The 14,101-nt window shown below is 44.2% G+C and overlaps 1 protein-coding gene across 5 annotated transcripts in view; it reads left to right on the forward strand.

Moving 5' to 3' along the window:
* Window positions 1-14,101, forward strand: part of MYO16 (myosin XVI) — a 576,627-nt gene that overhangs the window by 311,385 nt on the left and 251,141 nt on the right. For all 5 annotated transcript variants that reach the window (XR_009400078.1, XM_059378159.1, XM_059378158.1 and 2 more), the window contains exon 16: window positions 11,087-11,234. Coding sequence is in view for 4 of the 5 variants with exons in the window: in XM_059378159.1 (XP_059234142.1) it covers window positions 11,087-11,234 (148 nt within the window). In the remaining variant the exon portion in view is untranslated. The remainder of the gene's footprint in view (window positions 1-11,086; window positions 11,235-14,101) is intronic.

The following is a 14,101-nucleotide window of genomic DNA, read 5'->3' on the forward strand; positions in this document are numbered from 1 at the left end:
CTGTGCGGGAGCTCTGCTCAGATGTCCCAGAGAGAACGAGGACCTGTGCGGGAGCTCTGCTCAGATGTCCCAGAGAGAACGAGGATCTGTACGGAAGCTCTGCTCAGATGTCCCAGAGAGAACGAGGACCTGTGCGGGAGCTCTGCTCAGATGTCCCAGAGAGAATCTTGAGACCTTCCCAGCGACTTCCTGGGGAGGCCCCCACCGTGCCCTCTCCCCAGGCCCCGGCCACCCCAGCGCGGCCAAGGCGCAGACCCCTCACACGCCCGTAACAGCCTCCACAGGACTTCTGCGGCATCGTTCTGGAGAAGCGGGGAAGGCCCCAAGTTCCCCAAGTCCACCCAGGAAGCTCCTGGTAATGTGACCAGAGTTCCTGTGCCCAGCAGAGGGACTGGATGGCACGGATTGTCCCCTAGAAGAAAGACCCCACATGGAAATTCTGTGGAGTGTAGGAGCATGCGAGACCCACTCTGACAAAGCGCTACAAGCTCGCTGGCTTGGAGCAGAAGTCTGGATCAGCAGGACGGCACTGTCCTGGATGTCCCAATGGGACCATCCTCCTGGCCTCTTGCAGCCTCCAATGGGTGCTGCCAAATTTGGGGCTCATGGGCTGGTAGCTGTAATGCTCAGGTCTCAGCCTCACTTGTCACGGGGTCTGTGCCCGTGTCTCCCTCCTGACAAACACCGGTCACATAGGACCTGTCCAGCTCCAGCACGACTACTTCTTTTCTTAAAAAGCCCATTTTGTGTTTCACCGGCCACTTACACGCGCATCCTGTTGTGTGAAGCGTTGGCTCAACCGTGCATTGGACCGGGTCCTGCCCTTAAAGGCTTGCCAGATAGTCAGGGAGCTGGACCTCGCCTGTCTGCGTCCACTTGTCTGTCTGCATCTCTTCATCACCAAAGGGCAGATGAGGGTCTTGCACAAGGTCGGGTAGAGTCAACGTTCAGTGTCAAGTGAGTAAGTGAGTAAAGGGCCAGTTGAGCCTGTGGGAGTCGCTCGAGCAGAGGGCAAGAAGTATGCAGGACTATAGAGGAGCCTCAGATTCTGCACAGAGCTCAGACTCCAGAAGTCCTGGGTCCAAGGCCCAACCCATGCACCCATGACCTTGATCAAACCACATGGACTAAGGTCAATTTGTAAAATGGAAAGGGGAAACCACAGAGAGCAGGCGGACTGGGTGAATGAGTGAAGTAGGATTTGGGGGGTGGGGGGGGGGGACTGTGCCGATCTAGAAGCTCTTGCCCTACGGCGTGGCCTCATCCTACCATGAGTACATCTGCTGCTTCCCTGCTCCGTCACGTCACGTCCCTGGGCCCTCAGGTTGGCACTTAGGCATGTCATTTGTGGGACACAATGTGGGACGCCACAGAGAATAAGGGGGATCTGTTGCATTATCTTGACCTCTCAAACTAATTTTCAGTTTGGAACTTCTTCGTTACCCCCCAAAAAGAGGCACCGAACACTAGAGGAGGCTCAGGCCGGTGGATACCTTTGATAATCTCTGCTGATCTCCAGGCTCCTTTTGTGAAGGAAAAACAAAAGAGATAATCATTTAAACTACTTTTACACACAGTTTTTCAGGAGAGCTGAGTTATCCAAATGGGTCTCCTGGAAGAGGCTTCTGAATTTTAAGTGTTCCCTAAAATAATAAACCAAACTTGAGTAAGATTTTTACACCTCAAACTAGGTCAAGTGAATGTAGGTTACAGGTTGATTTTGTACTTTGTGGTGCTCTAGAGTTTCCCTTAAATTATCCACTTTTCTAAAATAGTGGCGATGGGTGTCTTGGACAGAGTATTCTCTTACTAATTTTAAGGTTGAGAGAGGCATGTTCTCTTTATAGATACTGTTGCTCCTACGGTTATAACTTAATGCCAGCTCCCTAATCAGGGATGCAGCCATGAATTATGATAGAAAATATGAGGCTCAGTTTTATGAAATAACGGCTATAGAAAAGTGGGGACTGTTTATTTTGAAGAAAATTTAATTAATAAAGAACATTCTCGTCTGGCTTTCAGCCCAACACTTCCCCCATCTGATTATTTATTTAACAATGTCATTGTTCTGAGTTCCCCGGTGCCCGTGCCAGCACCCTCAGGACGGACCGACGTCTAGAACCTCTTACCATAACCCCATAGGTGAGTCTGTAGTGTGCAAGTAGTAGGAAACCTCTGCCGACAGTGATGAGCTTGCATTCAGCCAGTACCTGTCGCTCGGGACTCTGAGGTAACTTGCAGACTTGAATCCCTAAGGACTTGTACTTTTCATCTAAGAGTGTAGAGGCGTTTTCAGGGCTTAGGTGCACTTATGAAATTAATGGTGGGAAGATCATATCTGGTCTTTTGAAGGTCCTTTAATGTATTAAGGCTCTGAGTATGTGCAAGGTTGTGACATAAGATAAGGCAGTGTCCTTTCAGTCTTTTCCCCAGGGGACCGTTTTGTTGTCTCTAAGTATTCAGATCTATGTGGTAGAGACCTCTGCAGTGTTTGGAACCCCAGGTGCCCCATCACAGAGCATCCTTCCGCAAGGACACTTGGCGCAGCACGGAGGGCTCCCGGGCTGGATCTGTGCGTGGACGTCGGGCGGATGTCCCTTAGACTCTTCTCCCAACAGGAAAACTCGACACCAGACCACGCTCTCGCATATTCCTTTAAGCCTTGTTTCACTTCGTTGGGGAGAAACTACTTTTGAAGTCTTACAGTGGAGGCTGCGAAGGGCTTGCTGTAGCGCCCCTCACCGCGGGGAGGGCGGGCAGAGCCACGACGGTGTTTGTGAACCCGTAGTGTGTACGCCACCCCTCACCCCTGTGCTCAGCTCAGCGAGCAGGCTGGGCCGGCGCCCTTTGCAGGTGGTGCGGTGAGGTGCAGACCTCCTGTGGCAACGAGACATGCAAAACCAGAACGTTCCCCCGATCCAGGATAAACCCAGCTCCCCACGGGATACTTTGTTAGGTCATAATGTTGTCTCCTTTTCTGTGATGTTGACGGAGTGTTCCTAACAGCTTGACTGTGGGATTGTGCGCTCATAACAATAACAAAATGAGCTGTGGTTTTGGAAGTTATCAGGCTGTCTGATATGAGGACTATGAGCTAAAACTTCAAACCTTGGAAGCTGCTGTCCTGAAGTCTTTGCAGACTGAGGCGACTTTTTTTTTTTAAATTTTTTAATATTTATTATATGGGCATGAAGTCAAATTATTTTCCTATTATGATTTCTTCGGAAATAAGCTTTTATGTATTTCTGATGCTTTCTTCTACAGGGTCCATATAAACACGTTCTTTACAATGTACTGTTTGGTTTCACGTTGACGTATTTTAGTTCCCTGTAACATTGACTTCTCATTTTGCCAATAGTCCCAACTGTCTTCCCCGACAGTCGTTGGTCACTTATATCCCGGCATAAACCGACATGACTGCATGTTGGCTTGCGTCCGGGCTCTCCCAGGGCTCAGCAGCCTGTGGGCTCAGGTGGTCACTGTAAGAGAAGTCAGATATGCCGGCCCCTTCCTGCCTCACCCCATTTCTTTTCTTTTCTCTCTTTTTTAGAAGGATCATTAGCCAGCTTGGGGTGCATCCCAAGTTTTGTTGTGACTGTGTGTGACGCCCCGTGCTCAGCCCACACGTGTCCTCCGTAATACATCACCCAGTCCCCTCTCCTCCCGCCCCTCCCTTCTGTGACCTCCGTTTTGTTCCCAGAGTCCAGAGTCTCTCATGGTTTGTCTCCCTTTCTGATTTCTTCCCGTTCAGTCTTCCCTCCCTTCCCTGTGGTCCTCCACACTATGCCTTATGCTCCACGTATGAGAGAAACCAGATGATAATTGTCTTTCTCTTCTTAACTTGCTTCGCTCAGCATAATCCCCCCCAGGGCCATCCACGTCGATGCAAATGCTGGATATTCCCCCCTTCTGCTGGCTGAGCATCCTCCATTGTGCGGATGGACCACATCTCCTTATCCATTCATCTGTGGAAGGGCATCCCGGCTCCTTCCACAGTTTGGCGATTGGGGACATTGTGGACATTCACCCCATTTCTGACACCCCCCTTGGGATTCCTGGCTGTGTCTCTGGACCCGTCACTACTGCCCAGTTGTACTGCATTGGAGCCCTTGGCTGGCTCACCAGTCAGAATGTCCTCTGGTCCAGTGAACTGAGGAGAAGCCCTGCTTCTCCGGCTCCTGTGGCCTTGAAGGCTCCCCTGAGGTCCTGTGTTCCCCTGTTTTATGAATTTAGCCTTGTTTGGAACACCCTTCCCTCCAAGAGATAAACCGAACCCATTTTGTGGTGTTCAGACTAATTCTTTTTCCTAAGTCATTGCCTCATTTACCTTCATGAATGTTAATTAGAAGATAGCATGCTGTGTAGCTCTGTGGAAATGGAAATCAGCCACTGCTGTCAGGCTATGCCTCAACCATTCCCCCTCTCAATCCGCAGAGCCCCTCGCCGCCCTCATCAGTATGTCAAGCCCAGGACCAGTTCCCTGTTCTTGCACACTGCAGCCCTCACAGCCCCCTGTGCCTGCGTCCTCCCCGACCTCCCCTGTCCCCCCACCCCACCTGGTCCATGTTCTCCAGCCTCGCCAGACTTTTTAAGTTCCTCGCTTACATGAGGCCAAGGCTTGGTTTTCGCTCTCTGCTGTCTGGAGGAGGCTTACCTCTTCTCCTGGAATGGGCAGGCAGCTCTCACTGTCCTGGGTTCAGTGCAGGTCACTTCTTCAGAGAAACCTCTCTTTCTTCCCCAAACTCATTCGAAGGTGACCCTGGATCCCTAGATCTGTCTCCTTACTTATTTCTTCTATAGCACTTGTCAAAATCTGGAAGTGTCCTCTTCATGATTTGTTGGGTCGGTTGCTGTCTGTGTCTCCTATTGGGGTATAAGCCCATTGGTGGTGCGGATCTGGTCTGCCCGGTGCAGAGTAGAGCAAGGCCTTGCTAAGTATTTGTAGGACCAATAAGGCTAAGGAATGCATGTGAAGCGTCAGTACGATGAGGTCACCATTCTTCACGTCAGGGAGGAAATTGTGTAAAGCCATCAGGGACTCACTCATGTCCACAAAAAACACAAATTACTGAGAGCGTAAATAGATTAGAAAGCTATCAATATTGAACTCTGGGCTTTTTTTTTTTTTTTTTTAATTAGAGCCAATTCCTCTTCGTAATAACAGACTGTATATGGCAAGAATAGAACCATATTATGCATCCTTAGTGCCACTCTGTTCCGTGGGGATTGGTAAAGTGGCCGTGTGTAGAAGGTCTGCGGAGGGAGGCAGGTGCAGAGCCCGCATGTGGGAAGGGAGGGTACTGGGCTTCTGACTCACCTGTGCCTGGGGACGCCACATCTGTTTAAGCAGAAACTGAAATTTCCTAACAACCAGAAGTGCCTCCCAATGCATATGCCAGGGCTATGTTATCTACTTAGGAAACTTAGCTTACAGTTACAGCACATGGATGGGATGGAAAATCTATTAGGGCTTTCGCTTGTGGGTATTTTTGGATAATCTTCTTCATCTCCATTATTAGCATCATCAGTCATCCTTAGTTTTGTCCTCTCGATCAGATTTTTTTTAGAAGTTCCACAGGGCGTTAATTCATCTCACCTTCTTTGAGAAGCAGCATCTTTTAGTGGCGATAAGCCAGTTGGGTTTCAACATGAAAAGGCTGACAACAGAATTTAAAGGAGGCCAACGTCCGAACGCCCCCGGCTCAGGGCCTGGTCCACGCAAGTGCATTGAATGGTGGTCCCTTCCTCTTGGAGGCCAGAGGAAGCCTGGGGCCTTTCTGTCTCTCCATCCCCACATTAGTGTGGGGACATCGAAGTTCAGGGAAGGTGGAGATTGGCAATGTCCCATTCAGGACCCGGAGTCACCCTTGGGATCCTCCTTGAGGCACCTTCCCTCGTACGGCCCCTTGTGTTAGTCTGGGATAATGAAGTCAAAAGAACTACGTAAGAGTGAAAAAGAGAATATTTGGATATATTAATTAAGCAACGGTGTGCTTTTGGGTAACTTCTAATTGAAGACATGATGGGGCTCTGGGAAGAGATCCCAACTGGTCATGATTTCTAAGGAGAAGAGTGAGGCAGTGGCAGTGAGTGCTGGAAATTTCTCGAAGGCAAAGGGAAGGGCCATGAAGGTATTTATTTGTCTTTCTTGAAGGAGAGGAGATTTATTTCTTCCATTTTCTTTTATAATTGAAGAAAAAGTAATATGTCTGTAAAATACTTTTACGGCATATTATGTCCTATATAATCTGTGAACATGTATGTCTTTACAGTGCCAGAACTTTCTGAGCAGCACACTCATATGTAGATTTCCAGAAAGACAGAGGATCACAGAGCTATTTCTAGTCAGGAATATTCCTGAAATAAGACATCTTTTAAAGCATACAGGAGGTCTTGAGAAGTCAAAAAACAAAACAAAACAAAACAAAAACCAAAACCAATAAAAACAGTTAGCCATTTCCTTCTGTGTGGACATTTACATGAATGAGTCAAACCTCAACTCCATACCTATCATTTTCCTTCCTTTATTTCACTGTAATTTCAGACACAGCAGAAAAGCTGGCATTTTCTCCATTTGGAAGAATATTAGAGTCTCACAGAAATTTAAATTTCTGGTTGTTTTGTGTTTTCTTCTAGCTAAAAGCTCCTTTAAGTTTTTTTTTTTTTTTCTTTTTTTTTTTTTTCAAAATCCTACTGATCAGAATCCCGCTAACCCACAGCAATTTTATTCACTGCGGGAGATGAGCTGCCTGGGATGATTACTAATTACACTGTTTTTGAATTTAGATTAAAGGTATTGAAGTCACTCTATGATGTGGAATTTGATTAGTTTTGAATGCTGTTCTAAAGGAAGCTTGGACTTTGGCTGGGACAAATGGGCGTGGGATCAGCCTTTTCTCCGAATATAGAGCGTGATGGTCAGAAGACAACTTCAGCTCTCCATTCCCTGTCAGTACTTCCGTGGCTGATGGCTGAAAAACCATGCGTAGGAACAGCCTTTGTAGTTTATTTCCAATGGGATTTTAGAAAACATTCTCTTGAACAGGGTTTATGTTATTAATGATATGGAAAATGTTTTCAGCAAATAATTTGCTTAAGAAAGAAAAAAAAGAGAGGAAAGAAAGTGTAGTAATTAAGAACTCTCCTTGAAATTCTCACCTGATTTCATACTCAAGGAGGGATGGGAAAGAAACTATAATACCCCCTTCTAATTTTAGCATCACCTTTGGGCAACTAATTAAAGGAATTATTTTGAAAGAGACTTTGTTTATGCACTTACAACAACTTTTCTAAAAGGTTTTTAGTAAGACGACTTTTCTTAATAGTATTAATTTTGAGGTTTTGGGTTTTTTGGGTTCTTTTGGCACTGATAATCATTATGATGGGCTGAATGGACCACTTAATGAATTTTACCAGAGGGAAGCACATATTAGTGGTTCCATTTTTTCCAGTAGATTTGCTATATGAAACCAACACTGGGAGACTTCACATGTTTGCTTTTGGAGAATAATTATTGGCAGACTCATTACACAAGGTGACGTTTCTAGTTCAAATGTAGGGTATAGTTTTGTCCATTTGGCTTCCAAGGAACTGCCACCTTTTGATCAAAAATTATTTATTTATTGACCATGGATCCTTACTTCAGATAATTCACAGTTGCATTTGAAATTGGAACGCTTAATCATTTACTGTTTTACAAGTAAAAAAACACTCCAGAAAAACTAGAATTTTCAGCCTGTCAGACATTTAACCATAAGTGTTGATGGACAGTAATTTCTGTCTTGCTAGTCCTATCTTGGAAGCGAAATCAGGCTTGTGATTCCCATCCTTTATCCTCTGGTCATTGCTCAGCTTCTGTGAAAAAAGAGGTCAACGGCATATTCTCCTGACGGGTTGTTTTCGTTTGTATTTTTGTAATGTTAAAAGATGAAAACCTCAAATAATGAATTTAGGTGTTCTGCTACAGTATATGTGAGTTCACAAAAATCACAAGATGGCTAGACACTGTTCATCCTGGGCATGTGCCACTTTACACACATGTCACCAGGCACCTGGGGGACTCAGTTGGTTAAGTGACGGCCTTCGGATCAGGTCATGATTCTGGAGTCCCAGGATTGAGTCCTTCATTGGGCTCCCTGCTTAGCAGAGAGTCTGCTTCTCCTTCTAACCCTCTCCCCCTTCTCATGCTCTCCTTTTCTCTCATTATCTCTCTCTTCAATAAATAAATAAAATCTTTAAAAAACTAAATAAACACATCATCTGTCTTATTCCTTAGTTGAGATACAAATCTTATTATCAAAGCATCTGTTTCATTATCTACCATCAGGCTAGAAGCCGTAACTTGGCTCCTTTATATGATTTCAGTATAGGTCTTAAAATTTTCCCAATATACCTTCTCTATATTAAATTGCATCTGCATAGATTCAAGTCATGTGTGCCTTTCCTGCAGTGGGTTGCTTCCAGTGTTTGCAACAGTGAGAAACTATTGTCTATGTTTTTGTTTTTTCTATAATGGGGCCCTATACACTTCTGATCTGGTCAATAGTAATACTTGCTGGGGTCTATAGCAGAATATTTTGTAATTACACACACACACACACACACACACACACATATATATTCCATAGCTGTATGACTTGTGCTTTCAAATTACACAAAATGAAGAAAATTCTAAAACTTTTTTGGGTGTTTTTGTTGTTATACCCAAGGACATGTTTTGTGTCAGATTATGTTTGCACACAAAAGTTCAATGTTGGGTCAAGAACAAGGTAAGACTGTCCCTCTCACCACTTGTTTTCAGCGTTGTACTAGAAGTCCTAGCTTATGCAGTAAGACAAGAAAAGAATATGTATATATACAGAGTAGAAAGAAAGAAATAAAACTGTCTTTGTTCACAGATGACATGATTATCTCTGTAGAAATTTGGAAAGAATCACAACAACAAAAATGTCCTAGAACTAGTAAGCCAGCAATTCAGGATACATGATTAATATGCAAAAGTCAGTTGCTTTCCTGTATATCAGCAATGAATGATTAGAATTTGACATTAGAAATGTATTATTTTCACCACCACCAAAAAATGAACTATTTAGGTACAAATCTAACAAAATATTTATAAGATCTTTATAAGGAAAACTATAAAACTCTGGTTAAAAAAAATCAAAGAAGATCTAAACAGAGGGAGAAATATTCAAAGTTCATGGATAAGAAGGCTTCATATCGTTAAGATATCCATTTTTTCTTAATTTGATCTATAAGTTCAACACTATCCTAATAGAAATTCCAGCAGTACTTTGTGGATATTAACATAATGTTTATATGGAGAGTTAAAAGATCCAGAATAGGCAACACAACTTCAATTTAAAGAGGAGACAAAGTTGAAGAGCTGGTGCTACCCAGCTTCAAGACGTACTCTAAAATTGTCGGGATCAGGACAGTGCGGAGCTGGTGAAAGAACAGACGTTAGAACGGGAAAGAACAGAGAGACCAGAAACAGATCCACATAATGCAGTTAACTGGTCTTTAACAAAGGAACAAAGGTAATTCAATGGAGAAATGATCATTTCAATAGTTTATGTGAGAACAGCACAACATTCACATGCAAAAAAAAAAAAAAAGATGACTCGAAATGGATCATAAATCTAACTGCAAAAACAAAACTGTAAAACTTCTTAAAAGATAATATAAGATAAATTTTTGTTAGGGGACCTTGTGTTTGGCAATCCCTTTTCAATACAACACTAAAACACAACCCATGAAAGGAATAATTGGTAAGCTGGACTTCATTAAAGTTAAAAACAACTGTTCAGTGCAGGACACTGTGAAGAGAATGAAATGATGAACCCCAGGTAAGGAGAAAATATTGGCAAAAACACAACGGATAAAAGACTGTTAGCCAAAAGTTGCGATAAGCTATTAGTACTCAGCAACAGGAAAACAAACATCCCACTTTAAAAAAAAAAAAAATGGTCAAAATGTCTAGACACCTCACCAAAGAGGACACACAAACAGAACATAAATAAGCATGTGAAAAGATGGTCCCCATTATAGGCGATCTAGGAAATGAGAGTTAGGACAAAAAGGAAATACCACTGCAAAAATACTAGAATGTTTGAAATTCAGAACGCATATGACACTAATTACTGGCCAGAGGACGTGGAGCAATAGGAACCCTGGTTAATTGCTGGTGGGGATGCAAAATGGTGCGGCCACTTTGGAAGACAGTTTGGTGGTATTTACAAAGCTAAACATAGTCTTCCCATACGATCCAGGAATCACATGCCTCGGTGTTTACCCAACTGAGTGGAAAACTTGTGTCCGCACATCATGTGGACACAAATGTTTATAGCAGCTTTATTCATAATTGCCGAAACTATAAGCAACCAGGATGTCCTTTAATAGGTGAGTAGATAAATGAGCCGTCGTGTGTGCCTATGATGGACTACAGGAAGTAAACGATCAAGCCGTGAAAAGACAAAGAAGACCTTAAATACATATTCTTGAGTGAAAGGGACAGAAATGATGGCAACCTGCACTGCTCACATGCTGCAGGATTCTAAATGCACAACGTGCTGGGAAAGGTAAATGGACGGAGACATGGAGGAACAGTGGGTGTCCGGAGTTAGGGAAGCAGGTGGGGAGAGTAGTGGAGCCTGGGACTTCTAGGGCAACGAAATAAGCCTGTGTTGGACACGTGGTATCACGGATTTCTTAAAACCCATGGAGTGTACAACGCAAAAAGGGAACACCAACATATTTTTACAGACACTGGTTAATAATGAAGTAATAGTGTTGCGTCCTTGGTTTTCACAAATTTACTGCCCTCGTGCAAGATGTCACTAAAGGGGAAACCGTGCATTGGCGAGGAGAGACCGGATACGTTGGAGCTCTCAGGATTCTCTGCTAAATTTTTCTGCAAACCTAAAAACTGCTCTAAAAAATAGAGCCTAAAGATATTTTTCAAAAGTCCTGTGTTTGAAAATGGCTGTTTTATTATCTCTTGCAATTAATTAGTTTGTGTAAATGTATGGAAATGGAACTAGTAATGCCGTTTAATGGGGTCACTTTTTGTTTCTGCTTTAACCAGCCAGAATTTATACATATATGCTCGAGAAATCCAGACTGGTTTCACAACCGCTTGGCCAGAGCAATTTCCTCATTTTCTACTTGTTGATGGATGGACTATCTGCTGAGGAAAAATACGGACTTCACCTGAGTAATTTACATGCACACCGGTAAGTGACTGCGTGTTTTCTATGTAGTAATTCTGTCTTCCGGTTGTGATGGCATTTTAGCAGTCTTAACTTTTCTTCTTATTTTTTGGAGAAGAAGTGGTGAGTCAGAGGAATAATTGAGTGCTGTTAGGTTACAACCTTCAGTGAAACAAGATTGTAACAGCGTATTACCGAATGCTGGGGCTTGAGCATGTGTCTGTGTACGTGTATGAAGCTGTGTTTCTGTTTTCCTAGTTGTCAAATCAGATTTAAATGATTAGTGCATTATAAACTTTTATATTCCTTCAGGTATTTTGGATAGAACATGAGTTATGCATTCCTAACCTTTGGCAGTCTTGAAATAATGGGAAGTGTTATTTGGCAATCGTTATTCATTAGTAACCGATGAAATTGCATGAAGGATGAAGACACAGCACACGCATAAACTGGAGAGCTCATTTTCTGCTCCGGAGGCAGAAAGCATTGGCTCGGATGCAGGTGTCTTGGTCACGGGATGGGACGGGGGCAGAGGAAGCCGTGAAGGGGGTGAGCTGTGGAATGTCTTTGCGTCCTGTGCGTTTCTGCCGCCTGCCCTATCCAATGCATCTCCCCGAGAAGGGGGGTCCAGATTTGGATCAGAAGGAGAAGGACACAGTGAGGAGAGTCAGCCCCCTTCAGGAGAGAAGCAGGTGGGAGACGGGAGCAAGAGGGCGCTGGGCGCACTGACCCGAGCTCCCTGGTAGATCCAGGGCTGGGTGGAGAATGGGTCTTGCTGGTTAAGACGTCAAGGTAGAGAAGTTTGTGGGGCTACAGAGTGGAGATGCCAATGGGAGAGGTGAGGGGTGTGGAGCGGTGATGGGATCTCATGGGCGCTGAGCTCCTGGAATGGGACGGAGAGGCAGCGGGGCGGCCTCCCTGGCGGCCACTGCTGTGATGTGGGACTGCCGGTGCGGCACAGGGCCAGGCAATGGGATGACTTTGCCCTTTGCTAACTCACCGTGATATGCTAAACTACTCTCATCCCACTTCTCTGAAGGTATTACCTCCAGGGGTGTAGGTACAGTGTATCACGTTGAATGGGGAAGAGTGGTCGAGAGGTTAAGACCTTATCAAGTTTGTGTCTTATTTAAAACGAAGGACTTCAGGGGTCTATTCTGCTCCCAAACAACAGAAATTCAGAAGAATAAACACCAGTACTGGAGCATGGGAGCTCAGTTAAAAGTCATTTAAAAAAAAGAAAACAAAAAAAGAAATGAAAGTCATAAAAAAAAAATGGAAATTTGAAGTTCCTAGGGCACAGAAATGTTTTTTGTTTTTTTTTTAAATCAAATCCTCTTGTCTCATAAAGGAGGAAATCAAACCCAGAACTGTAAAGAAGCTTGTGCCAAAGAGAATATGGCCTCTAACAGCCGCGCTACAAACACAGTCCCTGGAATTAGACCTTGTTTCGCTACACAGAGCATCTCCAGTGGGAGACGTTCTCCCTGGGAGGAAAAGCATCAGATCGGAACCCCTGGGTCAGGGGTTCAAGAGGAGGCTCGAGGGAGAAATGTCTGGTGGATTCCTGTGTTCTGAATCTTGCTTCCAAGCAAGAACTCCACGTCGATAGCAGATAATTGGTTTAGGGAGTGTGTCTGTGTGCATTTGCACACGTGTGCTTAGTATTTTGACGTAGACCTCTGAAGAGTAAAGGAGCAGAGTCTAATCTGCCAGGCAAAGAAACAGTAGAACTTCTGGTTCTGAGGTTTGGACCCGTCACTCCAAGTGTATGAGCGTGGGGGAGAAAACAAGCTTTTCTTTCTTAAGGTCCAGTTGTAGCATTCATCTCTCTTTGCTAAAGAGAGTTTGGAATCACTCAGGCTATTTAGAAAGTCAAACAGTCAGGGGTTGCTTTGTGAGAAGCTCCAACAGGAAAGAACTCAGAAAATCATGAATCATTCAAGGCCCTTGAACAAAGAGTTTATTTTATTAAATTGTATTCTAAATATCGAATGGGAACAAAACAACATTCCTCAATAAAAAATACACACCACAACTCCAGATTCATAAAAATATCAATTGGAACATTTGTACAATGAGAATGTACATAATATGTACATATGTTTCATAATAAAACAAGCTGTTTTGCAAGTTACAAGGCATACATCACGCTGGTTGTGCTGTGTGGGTCTTCTCACTCTTTACCGTGTGCTGACAAGTCTCGAGGAGTTCCTATTTGTCTGATACATGAGTTCGGGTTGGGGTCTAATCTTTATTCGGTAAGGATGTGCCTTAAGGACCGTAATTTTTGAAATCATTTGGCTTGTTTGCAGTCAGCAGTATGAATCTCAAGTTGCTACCTTTCTAACTCATCACCAATCGGTGGCTCTTCCGAGTTTCCTCCTTAAAATCAGCGTTCAGTAGATCCGGGAAAGATCAGTGTCTGGACACATACTGTTGTGAAGAGGACTGTGGCTACTGTCACATCTACTGATCTGATTCTCTTTAAAAAGGTGTCGCTATCTCTGTTAAATAGACCGTCGGAACAGGCCTTTCGTTATCAATGCCCACGCCACAGGGCAACTGGTGCGGTGATGTCCATGAAGTATGTTGGGTCTTAAGGCCAATGCTGCAAAGACTTGCGAGCCTGCTTCCTCCAGATGCACCTTTTGTCCTCTCTGTTCATACCCGCTCACCATCTGCAGGACACAGGAAAAGCCCACGTAGCAGTGACAGGGAGCTGGCGGCAGGCTCCGGGTGCATCCTCCGCCCTCACCTCGTTGAACTCCAAGGGGAAGGAAACATTGGAGATGACGCTTTAGAGTTAAAGCTACAAAAGTGTGTGTGTGTGTGTGTGTGTGTGTGTGTGTGTGTGTGTGTGTTTTAAAATTTGACTCTGTTTTTGGAAC

Source organism: Mustela nigripes, chromosome 15 (assembly GCF_022355385.1).
Source record: "Mustela nigripes isolate SB6536 chromosome 15, MUSNIG.SB6536, whole genome shotgun sequence".
NCBI classification, from domain to species: domain Eukaryota; kingdom Metazoa; phylum Chordata; class Mammalia; order Carnivora; family Mustelidae; genus Mustela; species Mustela nigripes.